This window comes from Rhopalosiphum padi, chromosome 2, assembly GCF_020882245.1.
Source record: "Rhopalosiphum padi isolate XX-2018 chromosome 2, ASM2088224v1, whole genome shotgun sequence".
In the NCBI taxonomy this organism is placed as follows: Eukaryota; Metazoa; Arthropoda; class Insecta; order Hemiptera; family Aphididae; genus Rhopalosiphum; species Rhopalosiphum padi.
The window spans coordinates 77,564,937-77,589,443 of record NC_083598.1 but is presented as its reverse complement, the minus strand read 5'-3'; the positions used below and the strand labels follow the sequence as shown (position 1 = coordinate 77,589,443).

The following is a 24,507-nucleotide window of genomic DNA, read 5'->3' as shown; positions in this document are numbered from 1 at the left end:
ATCTAAGAATTTTCGTAAATATTAGAATTATATAATATGTACCATACGTCATGTTACCTGTTATCGAGAACTGTCTCTAGTAGGAACTATCCCCTGATCTAGATTAACAAGATTCGCAATGTCTTTTGGGTTATATTAAATGATTCTTAAATATATAAACTACACATGGATAATTTTAAATTTTAAATCATAATCATATTGCATACTTAATACTTTTAAGTTTTAATGGTGGTTATAATAATTTATTAATGAGGCACAGCTAATACAGTAATACATAAAAATAATGCATAGCCGCATAGGTATTATCTGTGTGACTTTGTGGCTATGTTTATTAGTTCTGCATCATTTTAGTATGTTTCATATAATACTATATTCTCTATATAATTATTCTACCAATGATGTGAACCAACAATCAATTTGCAACGATTTCGGTTATAGTGCAAAAAAATTTTAATTGATCACGAAAATATGATATAATATTACGAATTTCACTTAACGATACATCAAGACGTGTTTGAAGATTTATTCATGAACATATTATAAAATAAATAACAACATTTGTTTATTTTATCAGTGGATATTGAAACTTACCAAATTTTACACAGCTTTAGACATTACCAGTGCCATCTTTCGAAATAATATAATATTATACAATATAGTCATATAGACATTAAACAAACGTTCCATCAACACTCTCTAGTGTTCATGATTCATACGAATGTGGACGACGCGATGTCCGGTGGGGTTCGTTTGCCACGGAGCGTTTTCGGCGTGTTGTCGTCGCCGGACAAAAGGTCGCGGGGCAACACAACTTACGCACACGACCACAAAAGCAATAGTACGATTAGTACGACGATCCGCGCTGCCATGATGCGTTTCATTCCCTTATCAGACATTGCCGTCAACCACGACCATAGATACCATATTATAGCCGTGCTATCGACACGATAGTCGCAACTTTTCAGTTTGCAGATTCCAATGAAATAAACAAACGCGACTTCAGAAAACGCAATCCAAAAAGTCGAAAAACCGTCGTAAGAATAATATGAATAGACAAACCAGTCAAAGTGTATGTTTTTGGGGTTCGGTATAACTGTAAAAGGCGTTTCACGATTTTTTTTTGCACGCGCAATTATCGTAAAAAAAATCGATCATCACGCACGCTTACGTAAAAACAATCGCCGCCACAATTGTTTGTGCCCGTGTCGAGGTGCCCGTGCGCGCCGTCGTGTCCGTGCACTGCAGTGTGCAGTGCGTTTCGATTCTGCTAGTCGCGTCGTCGTCGTTTCCGTCGTCTACGCCACCCGATGTGCGGGACAAGTTGATAAATGATAATAATAATTTTACACGTCCGCCGTGCGAATCCGTGACACTGTCGAATAGTTGTGTGCGCGCATCGTGGTGACCGCGGCGATCGATTGACCAGTAACAGGAACGTCGCACGTTTGATGGTGAGTTTTAATTCGATTATCTAGGCGCGGATGATAGGGTGCGAGATGCTTTATGTATTACCGTGGTCGATTCAGATGTGTCAGTCATTACGCACATCGCGGATCAGGGGTGCGGGTGGCCTAAATCGTTCTGGAAAACTTCAACTCCACACTATACAGTTAAAAAAGATAACGCGATAATGTTAGGTTTTTTTTTATTATTCGTCTAAACTCTAAATGAATACAATGTTGAAGGGACCAAGATCAAGTACTTACCTATATAGTTTTCAATCTTGCTGATCAAAAACCAGCCTGTCGTAGAGGAATATAAGTTGATAGGTATAGTTGTGTTATCTCGCCATCAGAAAATGTTAGCACTCGGTTACCAATGACAGCTAGATGACATGCAACTGTTATATTACTGAACGTTCTCAAAAAATTTTGCACTACTCGTTAACACTGAGAATATTTATTATACATTTAATTAAATGACAAACGTTCGCATCATTTGAGACTTGCACAAAGCAAACAGAAAAATAGTTATGTCACTCTAAAGTTTGATGTATAATATACTAAGTTGGTTACCGAGTTGCTTACCTATCTCTTTTACTACAGTAATAAGTTTTCACATGCATTCTTAAATCAAAACATATTTCAAAATTAAAGATATCTTAAGGATAGTTATAATAATTAATTCCCTTATAAATTAATTGCTTTGTAGGTATTTACACTATGTTAATGCGTTCTACAGTGGGAACATTCCTGACCTAGGAAATGATAAATGTTATAATTAAAAATTATAAATTAGGTTGGACAGTTAGAACAAAGTCTTTTATTTCTATGAGATATAATGTATTTATTCAGTATTTATAATATATTATTACATTATTACAACTATGTCTAGATAATCATTTTCTTGAATTTTCAATAATTAGTAGGTATTGTTAGTGTAATATGAGTAAGTATAATGTATATATTATTAATTATTAGTTTACCAAAAGTTTCCACAGTTAGGTAGGTTTATTATTTAGTATATTTTGTACTTATTATATTAGTTTTATTCAGTTAACCCTAGTTGGTTTCAAAGAAAGATTAAGTAAACAAATAGAATCCTATTGTACAATTTAAATGCATTTTTGGATATATATTTTCAATAACATACCACTTTTGACCAGTTGTATTGGCAGAAAATAGAAAAAAACATCAGAAGAAAACCACTAATTAAATCATAAAATCAATTTGCCTTTCTAAGGATCTAAATTCTAAAAATTCTACTAAAATTGTGTTTTTATTTTCATTATTTTCAAAAAAATAAATAAATGTGTTAAATATAATAAAAATAAAAATAACATTGCATAATAAATTATTAACAGTTAAATAAATATTTATACTTTAAAATTCTTTTTATACCCAAATTATTTAAAAAACTAACAAAATATGAAAAAGTTCAACTTTAAATAAATCATTTTTACTTTTTATGACACTAACCTGTATGTACATTTAACAATAACAAAATTTAAAAACAGTTACCAACTAGAATGGTATAAAAATGGTTTACAGCAAATTTTATATAATATAATTATTATGATGATGTATTTTTCAATAACTGTGACATAACCTTAAAATGTATAGACCCTTTTTCTTATTTTAGCAACAATTTCAGGATTAGGATTCCTAATTTAAGAAATATAACACAAATCATAATATTATAGTTTATTGGTAACCTATCATTATATTTAATTGGAAATTGAGTAAATACCTAGTACATTACATTTTTGAAAGTGTACATAATGGAAACTTAATTAAATGTCAACATCAGGACTGGACTATGATAGTTAACAGAAATTTTAAAATAAACATATAGATTTAGAGTTAAACATTTCTATTTTATTGTTGCTTCAATTAATGTCCAATAATAAGCTCTATGCAGTGCATCCCTTTATGGTACAAACACATTATAGAACCCAACCTGAATTTTTTTTTGATCTATCCAAGCATTTTAATGTACATAATAAATTACAGGCTATCATATAATTAAAATTTTTGAATGCACATGGTTTCTCCGATTTTCCAATCACCTTCTAGTGTATGATTTGAGAATGCCAGTTGCATTTGCATATTTTATAATGATAACGGATAACATAGAATGATGTTAAATCAAATTTTTACTATACTATGATTTTACCATCGCACTATTTTACCTATACACACACAACGCAGATATTTTAAAACAGTTTATTTATGTCTTCCATCAATTTTTTCCAAAAAATAAATTTCTGGTTTAGTATCTATTCTAACCTAATGGGATCACAATTATTATACTTCAATACTTAATTTATATTATTAGATTACAATATAATAGAAACACATGCAGTTAGACTATTTATTATCTAACTATATAAGCAGGGTTTTCAGCCCGCTAACCATGTGCAGCTAGCCTTCACTTAATTTGAAGCTTACAAACACATTTTAAGTATGTAATGTATTTTTTGAAAATAATTAGTGGCTTGCTGTCAAAAAATGTCTAAACTATTGTAATATAACCGAGAATATAATAGGACGTCTCACCCGCATATGTTGTTTCCGTCTTACACATGTAGGACATAGTACATTTTCGTTCACCAGTTTCAATAGTGTGCTTTTAATTTTAATAGGTGAGTTATGAGTATGAAATTATTTAATATTTTAAAATGCTTATAATTCACTTAAAAATTAAAAAATCGTAAAAAACCAATGAGAGAACACAGATAATGTTCTTGCCTAAAAGTTTGATAATATGTGAATTCACTCTAATATTAAAACTAAAAGCACACTATTGAAACTGGTGAATAAAAATTTACTATATCGTATGTTTGTAAGACGAAGACAACACATGCGGGTGAGACGCATATATTATCTATGGTGAGACGTCCTCTTAACTATTGTCAATTATCATTAACTACAGTTATCAGGATAAAAATTATACCCAGTTTGGCACTAATTATAAAATAGTTCATTCTAAATCTTGTACTTTATGTCAATATGTAGAACTTAATTAAATAGATCAAAGATAGTTATGACTAAATGTCCAAATTGTATTTTGTTGAACTATAATATTTAGGTAATAGCCAATAGGTATCAAATAGTTAACTCAGTATATTTGTGTTAGTATTATTAAATTGTTATGTCTGTGTAATACATAAATATAGAAATTATTATGATAGTTCCTAGCAAATATATTACTTTCTATATAAGAATTTCATTTTAATAGGTACCTAAAATTTAAATTAAATAATCAAGCATACACTATTAAGTGCTTATGTTTTATGTAATTCACTTAAACAATTAATAAATTTAATAAGACAAAATAATAATATCTAATATCTCTCTTTTTCTTCTCTTCCTAGCATCACAACTCTTTAAAAGTTTTTGCAGCCACCGACACTTCCTTCCATTCTTCTCAAATTTGTACTTTTTCTTCCCAATTTGGTATCCCTAGTTTCTCTAAGTCTATATCCTTTCTCTAGTTGTATCTACTTAAAAAAAATTAGAAGATCACTAAAAAAAACTCAGAAATAAACTAATTAAGATATAATTTTGCATTATGATAACAAAAATAATTAATTGAATTTTTTTATGATATTTATTTTGTCTTATGCAAGCATAGAATAAGTAATTTTAGAATTATCATAACTACAAGTTTATGAATTTAAAGAATTAGCCTATTATATTTTATTTTAATATACTTTTGAATAAGAAGGTAGCTAATGTATTCAATAAAGAATAAATTGAAAATATTGATTACCTATCTCTCTCTAGATATACACTTTACATTTCAGATTTTGAGACATATTATCTATATCATTAATGATGATGTTTCTTAGTTCATACTTAACATTCTAAAATTCAAATATAGGTGATAAATTATTGAATAGGTATTTAAATAAAATTGTAAAATTAATTGCTTATTCAAGGTATTCTTTCACATGTTTTATAATAGGTAATTACCAGTTATTAAATAACAGCCCTGTGGACTTTTACATTTATCTGAATGACCTAATTTACAGAATAATATTGATAGCTATAATTTGTAATTTTTATTATTTAATCAATTGAGACATAAAATCATCATAATACTTAATACTTACGTGTACCAGTTGTACATATTTAAATAGGTAGGTTAGAAATATATTTTCAGATTTGTTTTAATTTAAACTCATTCAATTAAAGATAAGTGTTAACTTATTGTTCATAACTTATACCTAAGTAAAAATTATGTAAAACTAGATTATTATCTGTTATTTTAACATAATTTTAGTGTACTATTTAATTTAATTTTTTACTTTTATATTCTAGTGTCCTTCCATATGAGTTGTAAACGAGATACTATGGCTGATATAATGGTACATTCGGCTGATAACTCTCCTCGGCGTGAGGTGTATCGATGTGGGATGCTCTCACCAGTACTTGGTCCACGTAGTAGTTTTCGTATGAATAGTGAACTCAAACATAGCCGTAGTGATGATCTAATATTACAAGGTGCTCCTTATACTCCACCTGATATGCAGCATGGTATTAGTGATGCTGCATTTCAAATTCAAAAAGATGCATGTGTGGTGTATGACGATGAAGTTAATGATCATAGAATATCTGTGGCTTGCTATGAATCTCCTATCATTGCCCCAGAATCAAATCAAACACCGCTATTGAAGTTAACTGGAGATTTTTCATCAGAGGGTGCTAATAAAAGAAGTAGTGTAATTGATCGCATTGACCCAGAAGATAGCATTGGTGACATCATATCTCAAAATGACTTTTACAGGTAATGAATAACAGTTTACATAAAAATTAATATTATATAAATACAACTAAGTTTGCTTCTTTTATTATTACAAATTATTTTTTTATGTATTTAGCTAAGAATTTAATTGAATTTTAATATGTTACAGTTTTCGTAAAGTATTTTTGTTAATGTAAACATTTTTAAATAAACTAGATATTAATAAATTCATAAAACTTGAATAAATTTCTGTATGGCTGTGTCATCAAAGCTAGGTTTGTTAAAAGTATTGAATAACAACTATATTCTTTGCATGTTTTATTATACATTTTAGTTAAATTTTAAAATATATTGCAATTACCTAATACAATTTTTTAGAATTAAATTAATTTTTTCATTTAATACCATAAATAATAAACATTAAATGACAATTAATATATACACCCTTATCTTTTCATAGGTACACAATTATTTCTTCCAATTATTTTAGTTGTCATTGTTTTTATTCATAAATATTATTTTAATCATTATGACATTTTTGTTGAACATGGTAAATTTGAGATATTAATGGTTTATATTAAATCTTAGTATAGTACCTATATTTTAATTTTATTCCTATGGCATATACTATAATGCGATACCTATTTCTAATAAGATGTAATATGTAATTCAATATTCTCAAAGTATTTGTTACAACTGTACGAAATAAATAAGCAATTTTTTATTGTATGACTACATGAATATTATCCTTGAGCATAATGACGAATTGACGAACACGTTTATAACCTCAGAGTTTTAATAATATCTAACTAACTTGACCAGTTTCATGGTAAGGTGTGCTGTAAATAATTATTAATGACCAAATATTTGAAAATAATCTTTAGATTTGAATTTAATAAAATTAATGGCGATCTCTTCTTTTGTTTACAACAATTTACAAACATAAAAATATACATAATTTTAAACCAATATAATATTCTTTATTTCGGAATCCAAACCATAAATTATAATAACACCTAACTACTTGTTTTTATCCCGTTATTATACGATTTTAAGTGTGTTATAATAAATTATAAGTACAAATGTATCTGTAATGGAATGTTATGTGTACTTCAATACTTGCATTTACAAATATACATTAATAACAATAATTGCGTCATTTTTTTCATTTCCCGAAGAAAAAATAAAGTATATATTTGGTTATATTGCTATTTGGTTATTTAATTTAAAAATAACTAAATATTTAAATACGATTAATTTTATCTGTGTGGCTCTATTAATTGAATAAATTATTACGTGAGTGGTACAATTAAGTGTGTGACCGAATTGTTGTATTGTCATAAATATTTACCATTTCATTGTGTAATATACTAATATTACTTTGAATTTTATGACAATAGCCACAGCACATACTAAATTAGTAATAAAAATCAAGAAATAATGAACATAAAATTTTCAATTCGATATTTAATATGAATTTTAAATTTAAATGTGCCATATATATTATATATTTATAAATACCGTCTGTGACTATAATTATAATGCGTTGTAGTATACATAATTTAAAAAAGAAAATGACTTCATTATTTTTATTACCTTTATGAGTAATTTTAATTAAAGTTTATTCTACCTATTTATTCTTGTAAGCTATAAAATGTTGATAGTTTAGGTATTATGTATATTCAGGTTAAATTGCCTAATTATTTAAAAAAAATTTTGTTTACGCGTATATGAGAATATTAAAACTTTTATTATTCTATAGAATAATAATAGCTTCTTTTATACATAGATATTTATAATGTAATACTATATTCTTCAAAATAAAAACTATAATTTTTTTAGTTTAATTTATTATTTAGTCTCATTTTTGTTTGTGTTAATTACTTACATGATAAATATCAAATGATTTGTATAATACGTTATAAAAATATAAAACTATTTTATAGTACCTGATGTCCTAAATCCTAATATATATATATTATTAGGATAATATAAAGAATGTTCTTAGTACTTTGCGTACCTATATAATGTGTATCGATCTACTGATGTGTATAAACTATATGACTTTTTTTAAATTAAAACCCGTTATATATTAATACATTATTTTCTAATTATGAAATTGTAACGCTGAAAGGTGAAAATTGTTACAAGACATGCGGTTTTGCTCTGTCGAGTTCATTCATGTTTCACGAGATATCAAATCACAAGGTTAATTCGATAATAAGATTTCCGGTAGATAAATTCCCAAGAAATTCTATCTAATTATTTCTAAGGAACATTGTTTAGAGCAGCGGTTCCCAAACTTTTACGACCACAGCACCCTTGAGAAATAATTTGTGTTTTGCGGAACCCCCTTCTTTAAATAATTTAAAATAATAATTTTTAATAATATAAATAATCCAAATATAATATAAAATAATTTTCTCAATAATCACATACATCTGGCGGAACCCTTGAGATTGTCCCACCCTAAGGTTCCGCGGAACACACTTTGGGAAACGCTGGTTTAGAGTAGTATTATAGCTTTAAATTTTATTTTAAATAAAAATGTTAAGCTAACAATTTTAAACGCGTGTGAGTAGTACATATTGATACTACAGAAATGAATTAGACACCTAGTGTATCAAACTAGAAATTATAATAAAAACATTTGTTATGATTCAAACGTTTTTTGCAAAAAAGGCTATTAAGTTTCATTAAAACTTGAACTGCAAAAATGTATTCGTATTAGAGTTATGCATGTTTTATAGACAAAAAAGTTTAATTTACGTTGATTTATTTATTTTTGTTTAATGATTTATTATTCATTTTGTGATTGGATGTCTTCATTCTCTGTAACGTTTTATTTGTAATGAACGTCAACTTTTATGATAAATAATAAAGATTTAATTCAGGTTCATATTTTATTTCAGATTTGTGTTGTTCAAACGTCACTACGAAAAGTATCTTGATATATCTCGAAAATACGAAGAAGCTCGAAGCTTGGCATACTATTTGGAAGAAAAATATCATGAAATTAAGGTGAGTTTTTCTCTTCCCATATGCGACTATTGTTCGGCGAGTTTAGAATAATACGGAACGAATATATAGGTCGATATACTCGTACATATTATTATATTTTGTTTTATTCGTTATTCTGTGGTTATTAGCACTTTCACTATTCCTGCAATGTTTGGTTTGTGCGACAACACCCACAATGATATAAAACCGCGCATTAGGAGGCCAAAGATGATTCTTATATTCGTTTAAACTAAGCCTAAACATTGATTCTACATAGTGGTGGGTCTCGATGACACTAATACTGTATTTAGGTCATCGGCAATAATAATTACGCACATAAGCAAAACAGGAGAAAGCCTAGTACATTATATTATGTTGTCTTCTAGTCGTTTCCAATATACTAGGCGTTTCTACTAATTGTAGATATTAACTCGAGTGTCAAAAATACTGATTAGTGATTACCGACGAAGCGGAGAAAAACTGATTTAACTTCCTGTTCGTAACATATGACCAATGATGTGGCAGGTAGGCAGGTCTTATCATTTTTGAAACAATTAAACCGTTTGTTATTAAATAATTCGCAAATAAATACGAGAAACGCTAAAAAAGTAACAACCTCGTGGTTTATTAAAAATAAATGTATCATTACGCTCACATAATAATCAACGAAGGCAAGTAGTAATAAATTGTAATTGTTGTCCACTCGTTATGTAACTACTGTGAACATGAAGTGAGAGTTGTTCGTGTGGGCACCTACTACCTCTACCGTTCTCCATCAGGAAATCCTATCGATAAGTTTTTCGTACTCAGCTATAATGACTATGTGTATATGGTGTTTGCTGACCTATTCTCCCCGGTCATTGGTATTATACTATTATACAATATCGTTAAAAAAAAAAAGTATTTTTGAATGAATAATTATATTATAACACACGAGTCTCCTTGATGCGTACGTTTCCAAGGCAAAAACGACGATGGATAAATCCGCTGAGGGTCTCGACCGTAAGGGAACTGCAGTAAGAACGAAAAGAAATAATTATAACCTCTAGTTAGTGAAGTGTAATACGGCGGTGAGGCCGGTGTGTGTGCAGTTGTGGTGATTGTGGTGTGTACTCTGCCTTTAGGGCATATACTGACACAATCATTTTGCCGAGAGATCAGCTTCTTGCGTGACCCACATTTAACGTCAAAAGAAACAGGCGGCTCTGGATTCACGTATGTGAAATGGATACCGTATCGGGAAATGATCGGTAGTGACGGTGGTTAGGATGCGTTTCATTTTTATTATACGCGTGTAAAAAGTCGCTTAGACTGCTTAGAGGTCTTATTTTTATTTTCTATACCTTTTTACGTAGTACAAAGAAAGTATTAAATGTCGCTGTGAATAATCTATAAAATACAATTCGATGTGAATTCAATTGTATATATTGAGTATGTTTGTCAAACATTTTGAAAACTACGTATTGATTGAGCTTGGTTTTTGAAGCCTGGGTTTTGCCATTTTGTATATATATATATATATATTTATATTTTCTTTGTACGGTTATGAATGTAATAGTTATTCAATTTCTTAAATTCCAGATTATAATAAATTAAATAAATTATTTTAAAAACTAAAATAAAAATGATTAAATATGTCTGCATAACTTCAGCGGTACGGGTTCTACGAATACATTACGAATTCTATATTGGTATTTACTATTTTGTAACCATTTGTTTCATAATTATTTTAAACTACAGACAATAAAAACGAAAAAGATATTTTTGTTAACAACTTATCGTAGTAAACAACGTGACATACGAGGAAATATATTATAAATAATTATAAACACTTTTAATTTTAAACGTTTTCCTAGACGCCGATCTCACAATGTTTCACAAATACAATGCTTAGCTTATACAATTAAATTAACCATTGGTTAATAACCAATTATAAGATGTTTTTCTCTTGAATAACGTCGGAAAATTATGATAAAAATATAAAATGGTTATTTTAGATTTACAAAACGAATAGCTTAAGATTTAACTACACAAGTGTAGATTACACAAATATAAAAATAGATTGTTATAATAATTTGACTGGACCAAAATACATGTTAAATGACCGTATTTGAATATTGTCCCAACAAAGTATGAATGATTAAATAATATTTAGGTATGTCGTGTATTATTTATTCGTAATTTTAAAATAATACGATAATATCAACTGTTACTTGAACATTTTAATTTTTTAAATATTGAATAGGTATGCATTATGTATAATGTTTTATTATTTGGTCAACGTCCATTAGTTTTTATTTTCGAATATATAATTTTAATGAAAATAAACAAATATTTTCAATTCCCATTCTAAAATTACTTCTATTATTATACAAATTACATTTACATAAAGGGGTCTCATACTTCCATGGCTCGTATTCCTCTTAATGGATAAAAATATTTCCATCATATTAAAGTTTGTTGCAACTAGTATGTATTTGAAATAAAGTAGCTAGTGCTCCACCCAAATTGTTCGGAAAAACTACTAACATACACGTGCGGGAAGTCGACAAGCTATCATTTATCTTCTAACCGGGGTGGGTCGTTTCTGTTTTTAGTGTGTAATTTCTTATATTACAATGAATGAAACATGTACATGCTCAACGAATAAATCGATTTTTATTTTGGGCGTCTGGATATAGTGCTTCAATATTTCGTGTTTGACAGTTTATCGAATTTTATAACTTAATTAATGTAAAAGAAACGTCAAGAAAATTATGATTCTTAAATGTTTGATTAACATATTATTATTATCATCATCATCTTGTTATTTGTTTTAAATATTATTATTGATTTATATGTATTTTTTTAATAATATACTGCCTACTAAATATTTATTTGAATAAATTATTACTGGTTAATTTATTGTTTGAACGAATTTAAAATTATATATTTATAAACATAAATGTATACATATTATATTATAATTGCATTTAGTTTTAATATGTTTTAATATGTTATTCAAAGTTCTCTAGTCGTATTAATTTATTTTTGTTTTACATATTCTTCAGTTATTCTACTGATCAATAATATTTATTTTATTTTTTATATTTTTATATTTTGTAATTCAATTTTTAATTAGTTTAATCAAATCTATCAATAATTTTGAATAAAATAATTTACGAACATAATGATTATAAATTTATAACAATGTCTAGTGGCCTACATAGACAAATAAAATTGGACTATTATAAAATCAGGTCATTTAGCGATCATTATTTTTTATTTATAATAAATTATTATAATGTTGAAATATTATTACTTCTTTTATATAATCCCATAGTTATTTATAAATTGATGATAACTATTAGACCTCGGTGTACCTAAGTAATATTTCAAAAAACATTTAAACAGGTATATTTCATGGTTTTAATTTTATAGTGAAATAGATACACGAAAATGTTTTTTTAGTAAAGAATGTAAAGTACACAAAGAGTAAATAATGTTTATTTATAATTGTATTAAAAATTATTAATTATTATTATTTATTTAATATTTTAACCTCGGGTCTCACAATACACTTCCATTCAGGGATATCGTTTGCCAATCTCTGTACTTCAGGTAATATTGAAACATTTTACTAGAATTGTATGTATTAATATTTGTTGTTATCTGTGTTTTGTTCGTGAGATTAACCTTTAATTTTATATTTCTGTTAGTTTTTTTTTTCAATTTGAATCTGTTGTCATTCATATTAAAATTTAAAAAATAAACAAAAATATTCGTTGTTTTTTTTTTATGGTGATATAGATGTCAGATGCCAATATAATCAATACAATAACTAAATTTCGAAATGTGTTAAAGTTCAAATATAATTTAAACTTAGAGAATTGCATAATTTTCGAATCGAAATCAATACGTTCTCAATCCAATACTATAATAAATAATTATTATCAACAGTGATATCTGAGACATTTTACATGTTAATTGTTAATCCACTTATTTTGTATCACTGTGAAACGTGCACGAACTCTCCGTGGTCAACGATGTATTGATATTTTTGTTGCATGATAAATCGTGTGTAGATAAAAAAAAAATCCCATTGAGATATTTTAGAATGTTTATGTCGTGAATACACTTAAGTTAAATTATTCAAATATTCGATGTGCATCCGTAACGGGAAATCGTGTAGGTACTTCCGTTTCTTCAAACGCCCATATGATAATCAGTATACGATATTACGATATTATACGAACAATAGACAAGCGCAAGATGATTCGGTCTTTAAACAAAATGAAAGCATTTAAACATAAGATTTGACCATGTTTGTAGTTCAGTACTCAGTACGGTACTGGAGTACTAAATTATACTATATAGTAGTAATATATATATATATATATTATAGTAGTAATAGTTATGAGTTGTGATCGTGTTTCGTGTCCAAATAATGGTATTGTATAGTTTTGAGCTTGAAAGTGTTTTTACAGATTTCTATTATTATACTATTAGTTATTAATTCTTATTATGCCGTTAATAATTAAAGTGGTAAAAAAAAAATAATAACTACTGTCTACTTTTAAATAATATACTTGAGGACATTATTATATTATCGTTCCTCTCATTTTAAAAAATTACGTACGTAGGTAATACGCCAATACGTATACAAAAATAATAAATTGACAATAGAGTATTTCGGCTGTGCGCGCTACGTTAATACTGTTTACATAATAATATATATATAGGTACCGTGTACGTCAAGCGAGCACTCATATCTATGTATTAGTTATGAACTTGTACATTACTACAAAAGTTATTGTATTATTAGCGTCAATTGTTTTTTCCGTCACGATTCTGAAAGAAATTTCATGAACTGCGGACCCTCTAATTTCTATTTTACCGATGCTAATAAAATGTGCCCACATTTCCATAATTAAATAAGTATAAAATCTAATTTTATTTAAATTTGTTTCCTTTTCAGAAATAAATAAAAACAATGCATCTTATCTCAATATACATTTTACTGATTAATATAGTTGTTTGTTTTGTGTAAAAATGTGTAAAAACTCAATTTATTAATTTAATCTCAAAGTGATTTATAAGTTATAACTTATATGTCTCATAGTGTTCCTACTGCAACAAAGTTCCAATAACCAATTAAATCATCGATTTAAGTTTAATGATCGAACATTCATACAGTATATACAAATATCGTAAATAATACTATAATAACTTAATAGGTAGTAAAATATGTTTTGGTGGTAGTGATGTGACAGATTTAACAAAGATTAAAATGAGAAAAAAATCGATTATAATATTTTCAAGTAAAAACTTTTAAACAATCATTTCTAGTAGTTCGACATACCGTATACACATTAATGGGAATTCGTGCAGTGCAAACCTAGTTGAAAAGCGCGATCAGCCAGGACGTTCTTATATATATTAATATTATATTACACGCAGATATTGTTTGTTATACAACAATATATTGAATATTAAACACACACTCTATTTATACCGAAAGCAGTGCTAGTATCGTGAGTTGTTTTCAATTTTGCCTCAATCTTCTCATAATTACATAGGACTGAATTATTGCAGGGGAAAATATAAAATGTGTAAACGAGAAGAAAAATGCTGGAAATAAAGAATTATTCATCAGAATCGATAAAATTATGTTTTTACATGCATTATATTGTCATTGTATAAATTATTTTCTGTTAACTGTTTTATATAAAAAGGAAGGGTGTACTACAAGTTAATATAATTAAAACAAACTACATTAATTAAATTTGTTTTTGTCTTTAAGTTATAACTAGTTCATATTGCGTGCAATTATATGTGTGTAAACAAAGCAGCTATATATCATTTAAAGTAATATATTATATAATTATTAATTACTTATATTTTTAAAACGAGTGTAATTGCGCTGTAAACCTTCTGGGTGAATATGATGTTTATGGCCCTGATTCCTAAATTCGGCTTAGTTAGCCGTCAATTGTTTCTGTTTGGATATTTATTTTAACATTAGTACTTATACTTGTACAATTCTATTTTGCGTTTTGTTTTACTCGCTAAAACAATAATATTCCTGTCTGTTGACGTCGATAAATTAATGTCAGTTTCGGTTACCTATTAAAAACAAATATGCCCGCCGTGAAAAATGTGAAAAATAATAACGCTGCGCTGCATGAAAAAATTATATGTAAAACATTATAATGTTTTCGACATTGTACATTAAACACGTTATTATATTTTTCACCTAGCCACCGGTGTGACGCAGTGGAAGTGTGTGTATATACATAATACGTATCTATACCGGACATAATTGCAATAACGTGTTTACCAAGGCCACAGAATAATATATATATTTGAATCCGTTGTACCCGGTACGCCGATGTTACCGCAAATTCGTATATACAAACACGAGTATTGTCTGTATTATTCACATATTTATATATATTATATTATATATTTATTATATACGGGTAATAATAATAATGCGATTTTGCAATTCGCGTCCTTTCGCGAAAAGGACACGCACAGCGCTGTCGCTGTGGCGACCTGCGTGTTGCGTGCATTGTGTATGTGTGAGTGTATGTGTGTCGTGTATATTAGAAAGTCGTGATAACAAAAATAAAATATTTAAAAAAAGAATAAACAATATAATAAAACTGTCTAATCGTCGTTTGCGCTGACATCATGATATATACCGCGCATTGATGTAACGTTAAATGTATATGGACGAGGTGTGCATAAAACGGAAAGTAGGTAGGTCCTATACACATCTACACATACCTACACATTATGTTGAGAATATTCAGTAAAAAAACAAAACTTTTTGGTCACCCCGATCCATCTTCATGAGTTTATAATAATGATATCTTCGCGTCATGCGTGAGTACCTAGCTATTTTCACATCCTATTTGACAATATATACCTATGACGTTACGCTTTTATATAAAACAATACACACAATATACAATCTATGCAACTGGCACTCAGATGACTTTCGAGTACATAAATAAAAAAATAATTGCATTTCGTTTCTTTGTCTATTAATTTTATTTTATTATGTTTGTATATTACTAACTTATAATATTATATGTTCACCTTTTACAATTCATAATCAAATGTGCCTGTTAAAATTATAAGTACAATAACTATCAGTTAAAAAATAAACTGAAAAATATTTAGATATTATAAATATCCTACCTCAATGAAACGTAAAATAATCTTCATCCCGACTTTTATTTCTTATTTTTAATTTTTTATATACAATTAAAACGTTTTATTACAGTCGTATACATAATAAACCAGTGTCTGTTGTGATAATTAAATATTGAAGTATGTGCTTTTTTTGGATAGAATGCAATGCTGATTGCCATTTATTTTTCAAAGCGGGACGTTATGCGTTCTTTAGGGACAGCGTGACTATGCCGCCCAAAGCGGAACGTTAGTTATTTATAATATATTATATATTGTTATATTTAGGTTGGTTAAATTCCATTTCATAAATAATATTATGCTCTTCTAATGTATACCAATTCAGGTATATGTATAAGTATAATATTAATAATATCATATGAAAACAACCGCTTTTGTTGTCGAGATGAAACAATGAACGACTAAAATCCAGGGAACTGGGCCGCCCAGAGAGTTCGATACACTTTGCGCTACCACCGTCTAGACTCTAGACATATGTACGCGACCCGGAAACTCGCTCGCCTACAGACACTACAGTCATAGTCTACGGCCGCCTTTGCGAAGTGTGTGGGAAATTCTCGTTTTCTTTCTAAAATCGTGTACATAGTTGTAGGGATACACACCTCTTGCGAGTGATTTCCCTTTCGTATTAATTGCACTTTTATTATTAGTAATAAATTGTTACTATGTACATTAAGTTTTAACACGTTTATATATATAAAAATAAATTTATGAAATACTGGTGTGTCTAACCTTATAACAGTTAATAAGTTATAGCTTATGATATTATGATACATATCATCGGAGATACGATAGAAAAGAAAAATTCTATCGATATAACACACGCGGCGGTGACTATAATATCTAATTACTCAGGACCGATACCAAATACGGCGACTTCTCCGGTTACGACGTCACATCATATATTCATATGTGTCTTTAGAAGTCAAAGAAAAACTCGCTCACGTGTCGTAGTCATCCGACCAATCACTATCGTCTAACATAATATTGTAGATACTATCTGCAGTTATACCTATCGTCTTGTATGTGAAAATAAACCCAAAAACGGAATCGAATTGTATCCGGAATTGATAAAATTAGGTTTTTTATAAACATAGAAATGCGTTGTAGAACAAATCTGATCATTGTATGTTATTTATTTTATATTATACTGTACAAAGGTTCATGCGATGACGGCCACGATTGGTAATAACGGTTCTAAACTAGTCTTGGCAATGCGTGATTTGGCTAAGTCGAAAATTTATATAATATGGAACGTTTGGCAGACAGACGTTCTCTTTTGTACCGCATATGTGTAAATTGACATTTTGTGGGAGTACAATTTGAATTCATACATCGCAATTTGTTTATATACTCAAAGCACGTTTAGAGTTGTTCAAAAAAATGCTCAATTCAATAATGCACGATTTTGATTTACGTATTGATTCAGATTTAAAAAAATATATATTATATAAACATCTTGTATTTACGTTGTTTTTGTAATTATTTTTTATTTAATTCCATGATGGTCTCGAATGCGTAGGAAATGAAGAATTGACATTAATCGATATTAACGAGCCAAAACCACAAAATCATCATTCTACTGACCTACTTGCTCGTTTTTTCAAAATTGAATATTTCCAATAAAACCAGTTGGTTACGCTGCGTAAAGGTCCCGAATTCATAGTAATATAAAAGGGCAACGTACTGCAAGATATATTCTAAAAATACGTATTTCACAGCAGTTCGTGCTCAACATACATTTCCGTTCCGATTCGACTGAACATACTGCACAGAGTATTCCATTATTATAAGTTAAGACATATAAATTATATATAAAACCTTTTATAATGTATCAATTTTATCGCAAACGAAATTTCCAATTTTGTTTTATTTCGATATATACCGATAAAACTTGTATTCGTATATAATAATAGTTTACTATCGATTCAATCATTTATTGCAGTTTATATACGCATCGGTGCAAAGTACAATATAATGACACCAGAGATTTCATTTACCGTTTTTATACACATGCGGTAAATGATTATAAGTACGTAGCTTGTTTGACTTCATGTGGTCTATTCTCAACGGGCATTTTTATTAATTGGATAACGACAAGACGAAAAGAAGACTACATCGTATTCGTCTCGTATTTCGTATGTAATATGTTTTATCGTGCAACCAACGACGGTGCGTAAGTCGTAGGTGGGCTATAACACTTGTTAGCTGCGTATAATATTCGCGAGGAAGGTATTAAGTATATTGAATGACTGCAGGTTGTGGTGTCCCGTGAAGCGTGTATAATATAATATATTGACTCGAGTTAGCGGTGTCGCGAATTTGCTTGCGGTAAAAATGAACCCGTATTTCATCGATTTTTTTTATTTCCATTTAGGTCTTTGCCGTCGTTTAATTGTGGTAAACGCAAATAAGTCGTTTGGATTGGTGTTCGAAATTAAAAAAAAAAATTAATTTAATTGTATAGAAAACGTATGTGCGTTCTCTTTAAACACAGGCAGTCACACAGATATACATTATAAATTTCTATATATGTTCTATATTCTCAGCAATGAAAGCTTTTTACAATAATAATAATAATTATAGACCGCGTTATTCTTCTTTATATCAATAGATAATGATATACAATTTATAATAGTCATATAATACTGACTTCCTGAAAACGGTTATATATTTTATAAGAGTATAAGACATGTTTGTAATGTTTGTACTTCGTGCGTTGTCTTCTTTTCTATATACTATAGTACCTGTGTTCACTTTTCGAATTGAGATTCAAAATTGCATTTCTTTTCCTATAATGCTGTGTACGCAAGAGAAAGGTAAATCATCAATGATGTATCTCAGTGTTTTTAATTTGAAAATTATAAAGCAAATCAAACGAGTTTGAGAACTTAACTATGTAATCTAAAAATTTTTTTTCTACGTAGGCACTATAATATTCGCATTCACAAATATGGTATTACATATACATTGTATTACATACATAGGTAATTTAAATGTTATGATTTTGATTCATATACCTACATATTACTTAAGTTATATCACCATCGTTAAAATGTTACATATATGCAGGTAATTCTTTTAAACTGTGTTATAGCCTACAGCGTAGTGGTATAATATTATGCGTAGAGCGGTTATGTGCGGTATATGCATAAACCGTTTGCGGTCATTTGAGTAAATATACACACCACTTTAACATTTCGAGCGTGTAACCGATTTAAGTATCGTTTGGCAGATTAACAGAATTCCTAGTGTTGCGTTAAAAAGAATAATAAAAATCGTGGCACTATAGCGAGGTCAAAAGTTGTATTCTGTTAACAGTGTACAATAGTACAGCATGAAATATCTCGACATATATAGAGATCCGACCTGATGTGATGATGACGATATTGGTAGCCGCCATAACGGTAAACTGTCATCGGATGGTGAGAGCAATTGTGTACAATTCGGGAATTGCCTGATGTTTAATTTATCTGTATATACAGAGTGTAACAGAATTAGCTGACGAATGTTATTAACTAACTATTCAATAACTTTTGTTCTAATCAATACTTATCACATTTAAAAAAAATATATATTACCTAATTTTAAAATCAATAATGACAACACTTTTTACAAGGTACCTAGTGAGTTAATTACTTTTATTGGTTTTTTTCTGTTACACTCTGTATACGATATAAAAACGAAATAATAATAACTATACGGTATACGACTCTACGTTAATAACAATAATAATTATTAGGTATAAAAGAACGAAACCAATCGAAATCGTCTCGTAGATTAATCGATAGAATAGCCTACAACGCTAGTTTCGCACACAATAGACACGAAAACGTGACGTATATAATATGATTATAAACCCGGTATCTTTCCTTGTATTGTTATACGGTGCGTGGAAAATAGTGGTAGCGTTGTGCCGCTGGACTCCGTGCTCGTTGTTGACCTGATTATTGTATGTATAGTTCTGATGAACGGCTCTAAGCGCACCGGGAGGGAGGGTAAAATACGGTCATTGAGAGTATACTATTATAATAGTATTGTATGTATCTATGTATAATGGGTATAAATATATATATATATATTTAACTTTGGCGATGTTTTTTTTGCGTTGTTTTGCAGGCAGAACGTGACAGTTTGATTGACACGCACCACGAGCTAGAGAAACAGCTGGTGACCCGGGACTTGGAACTGCACGAAAAAGAAGAAGAACTATTTCTGCAGCTAGAAAAGGTTATTCGATTAGAAGAGGATTGCGAGAAATTGCGCAATGAAAAAGACAAAATGGTCAAGTGGAAGGATCGTTTGGAGCGCGAGAAAAATGAAGCGTACAGACAGCTGCGGATGCAGGCTGAATCATCGGAAATCACTAGGCGCAACTTGGAAAGAGCGCGTATGGACGCGTATAGACAGTTTTCGGAGATTGCAGCCGAAAAGGACACCCTTGAAAAAGAGGTATAACGATTATATGTTATAATTATTTGCAGAAAATGTTTGAAATTTGTTAATTATATTTTGTTGGTTTTTTTATTTTAGAACTCGAGGCTTAAAGAAGTGTTGGAGGATCTCGGGCGGAAAGCCGACTTGTATCACACCAACAGCAGACAGGCCAGTCAAAAGGCCAAGCGCGTGTCTGGTCTGGAGCGCGAGGTAAACGAACTAAAGTTGATGGCCAAACAGTCAGCCACTCTGAACAGTCAGCTGCAGAAAGGTATGAAACACTTGGCTACATGCAGGCGCAAGAAGTGTTCCGTTTGTTCGTATACCAGAGCTACCTTTGGAGAGTACACATCAAGCAGACACGGGTAAGTCCAAACATCGAAATTAGTAAAGAATAGATAATTTTATTTAGGGGTAAATTCGTTTTTTTTTTTTGTCAATATTAACCTGTCAAGTACATCATTTGTTTTATGTTGGATAAAAATATCGCTGCTTAATACTTATATATAGTAAACAGTTTGAGGATTTTATTAAATCTATATTTTTACTTTAGTCAATAAATAATTAAGTTTCGCGTTCACAACTACCTCTCTTTTTTTTTTTCCATATAGATCGCTCTAAATTTTTATATTATAATATACCGTCTTAGTCAGCATTTATATATTATAATGTTCATCTTTTTTTATTGGCCCTCAAAACATGCAGGGAGAAGACTTCGAGATTCATCGGAGGTTGTTTCCCGCTCGACGAGCTTCGCCGTTCCTCCGACCGGATGTCCGCGTCTGACATCGAACTGGAGTGCGCAAAACTCGCCGAACGCCTGTCTGCGTGCTCGTTCCCGCACACGCCACCGTCGACGCCAGAACGGTCGGTCGCCAGTGGATCGCTGTCCCGGTTCGTATCGTACATCGACGACGCATTCTCTTCTGCCAGCGATGATGAAGACGTCTGTGGTGACATCGGAGGCCGACCAGCCAAATGCACCGGAAGCGGAAGCCGCCGCCAGTTCTCTTCAGATTCTGGAATCTCGTCGTCGTCAGCCACGCCAACTGATCCAAACAAGATAACTCCGGCTTGTAGCAGTCATCGCCCGTCGTCGTCCACGTCATTCAACCGTTCCGCCAAGTGGACTTCTTCGTTCAGGAAGCTTATCAGACGCGTGTCTTCCAAGAAGCACGTCGACGAGTCTCAGTAAAAATAATAATAATGTAATATGTGCACGCAACCAGATAGGTTTGGAAAAGTTTTCCGTCAAAAGTGTTATCTACATCAACACGTGTATTGTTATTTTTTTTTTAATTTTAGTTTGTTTATATTATTATTATTATTATTATAATTATTAATTTAGGGGAAGTTATTACTGTTGATATACTTAACTGGTGTATCAAATATCTCGTTTATCATTACTGGGGGGAGGGGGGTTGATAGAAAGACGTGCCTGTACTCACGAAAACTATTTTTACGAAATTTTATCAACGCCGTCGTTGTTCACTCGGAGTTTGTTTGCGCTACTTACACTAAGTCTATCTTCGTAGATATATAATATTATGTGGGTAGACTAGCCGATAGGTACGTAGAGGTAGGTGCTTAAGTCTTGATTTTTCGTGTGATGTACCTACGTTACAATATATTAATCATCATACTTATCTCTCGCTATTTTTATTGTTTTTATTACGATTTTTAATTTTATTTTTTAACTTACAATAATTGCAGTATTAATATATTTACTTTATCATATCGTTAATGTTCAAGAAAACCCATCATTCCTATTTAACGATATTATGTTATTCCTATGTATCTTTAATATTAAATAATGAATTCTTCAATTTTTTTTATTTATCAATTCTATACGCTTACTTGTTATTTAACAATATTTTATTTATGGCAGTGTTGCATTTATATTATATTACGATATCTATTAAGACAATGTTTGTATACTGACGGGGATCAGGAGTATAACGGATGTTTCTTAAAAAAGACATTAAAATAAGTATTAGTTTATTGATGGTCCTATATATTACACACGATGTAATTGGTTAATTTAATAATTAATATATTTTACTATAGATTGTTTTTTTTTTTTTAGACCAATAACGTTGTTTGCCTTAGGCTTTACTTTTAAAAAATAAAAAATTTTACTGTCTTCGAAGTATGTATACTTACTAAATATTATTGTAATTTAATAATGTTTAGTTTTCTTTTTTATCGTGTAAACAAAAAATATTGCTAATGTGTTGTATACTTTATTTGTTCGTTGTATAATTAAATTTAATATAAATATATCAAACAGATTTGAAAGCAAAATAAAACTATTATGTATTTACGTTGTCTCTTATCACGCGTATACACGCGTACGGGCTATAATTTTCGAGCTTGAAGCTGGCGAATTCGTGACCTCTTATTTGTAGCCTTGTAGGTATGGACACAGTATATTCTTATAAAGGACGAATTACCAAAAGCGTAATATTGTAAATATTTTTTCGGCTGACAATGATTGTTGCGAAACCGTCGACAACGACAACGCAGCGTACGTTTTCGGAACAAATTTTTCGTACAATAACAATATTGAAACTGCTAAAAGTGCTAAATCGATTATATTATGTTATTACTTATTAATAATATAATAACTTATTATAATGGTGTGCAAGTCTCGAATATACTATATATACAAATATACAACACGTATTTAACGGGATATAAACGAAACGAGTCATCGGTTCGTCGACATTGTAAGCAATGATGATGATGATGATAATAATAATAATAATGTCTGCAGTGCTGATTGTTTTTGGCAAAATATCAACAACAGTCGACACGGAAAAAAGTGAGTGGGACACCGTGTTTGTTTGCCATATTATTATACACACATGGTTTCACTTTTACAGGATCAATAAGTGGTCCTAAAAAATCAAAGTTTTTTCATTATACTTTACATACTTTTAAGTCTATGTATTTTTATAATTCATACATATATTATATATGATATTACAAATATATTTTTAATAACGAGGCGTATACGAAGTTTCCCGCTGTGACTGATACAACAGCACCTTATAATTTATGTAGTTTATATTATGTTTATACGGTATAAAATAACGCATATGGATATCTTTGAATCTAAAAAAAAAAAATTCTCTCGACCCAGTTTGAGAAACGCCGCGGTTTGTATAGGTACCCGTGTACAATTTATTCGTTGTAACGTAGTATTCAACGGGAGCTGCAGAACTGCTGCACGACGCCGCGCAAGTACTACCCGATATGGTTCTGATTATAAACGAATTCGATCGCTATATTCGGATATTTATATTTTACACCGTGACCGTCGGTAATTGTTTTTTTTCGTTGTCAATATTATGACACGTGTGTCTTGTTTTGATCGATTTAAAATTCACCGACTCCGTCCGCGCGTCGTTTGACGGCACGAAAGTGAATTAATAATAACAATCGGCGGACGACATTATATTCCGTGAGGTTTTTTTTGCGGTGTGCGAATGTATTTGTAGTGTTTGACGAACGACAATGAATTTTAATGGCGCGCCGTCGTAATATATTATTCGTACGAGTAACCTACACGTGTTCACTTTGGCTATTCGCGTGGGTTTCGCTTGTTTTTGTTTTCTATAATATATTTAACGTTGTACCGTTTAACGAGGTTGTCTATCCGAAAAAAAAAAATAAATA

At 29.8% G+C, this 24,507-nt stretch overlaps 1 protein-coding gene across 1 annotated transcript; it reads left to right on the top strand.

The window, feature by feature from the left end:
- Positions 1–1,038: 1,038 nt before the first annotated feature.
- LOC132920647 (uncharacterized) lies at positions 1,039–23,149 on the top strand. Its single transcript, XM_060983194.1, has 6 exons — positions 1,039–1,451; positions 5,766–6,231; positions 9,102–9,210; positions 20,509–20,841; positions 20,923–21,191; positions 21,532–23,149. Exons 2-6 carry the CDS (start codon positions 5,777–5,779, stop codon positions 22,019–22,021), a joined length of 1,656 nt encoding a protein of 551 aa, XP_060839177.1. The 5' UTR covers positions 1,039–1,451; positions 5,766–5,776; the 3' UTR covers positions 22,022–23,149.
- Positions 23,150–24,507: the final 1,358 nt, after the last annotated feature.

Coding starts and splice junctions, on each gene's coding strand:
- LOC132920647 (XM_060983194.1), top strand. CDS start 5,777: ATGAGTTGTAAACGAGATACTATGGCTGATATAATGGTACATTCGGCT. Junction 20,842..20,922: donor AGGACACCCTTGAAAAAGAG/GTATAACGATTA, acceptor TTTTTATTTTAG/AACTCGAGGCTTAAAGAAGT. Junction 21,192..21,531: donor TACACATCAAGCAGACACGG/GTAAGTCCAAAC, acceptor CAAAACATGCAG/GGAGAAGACTTCGAGATTCA.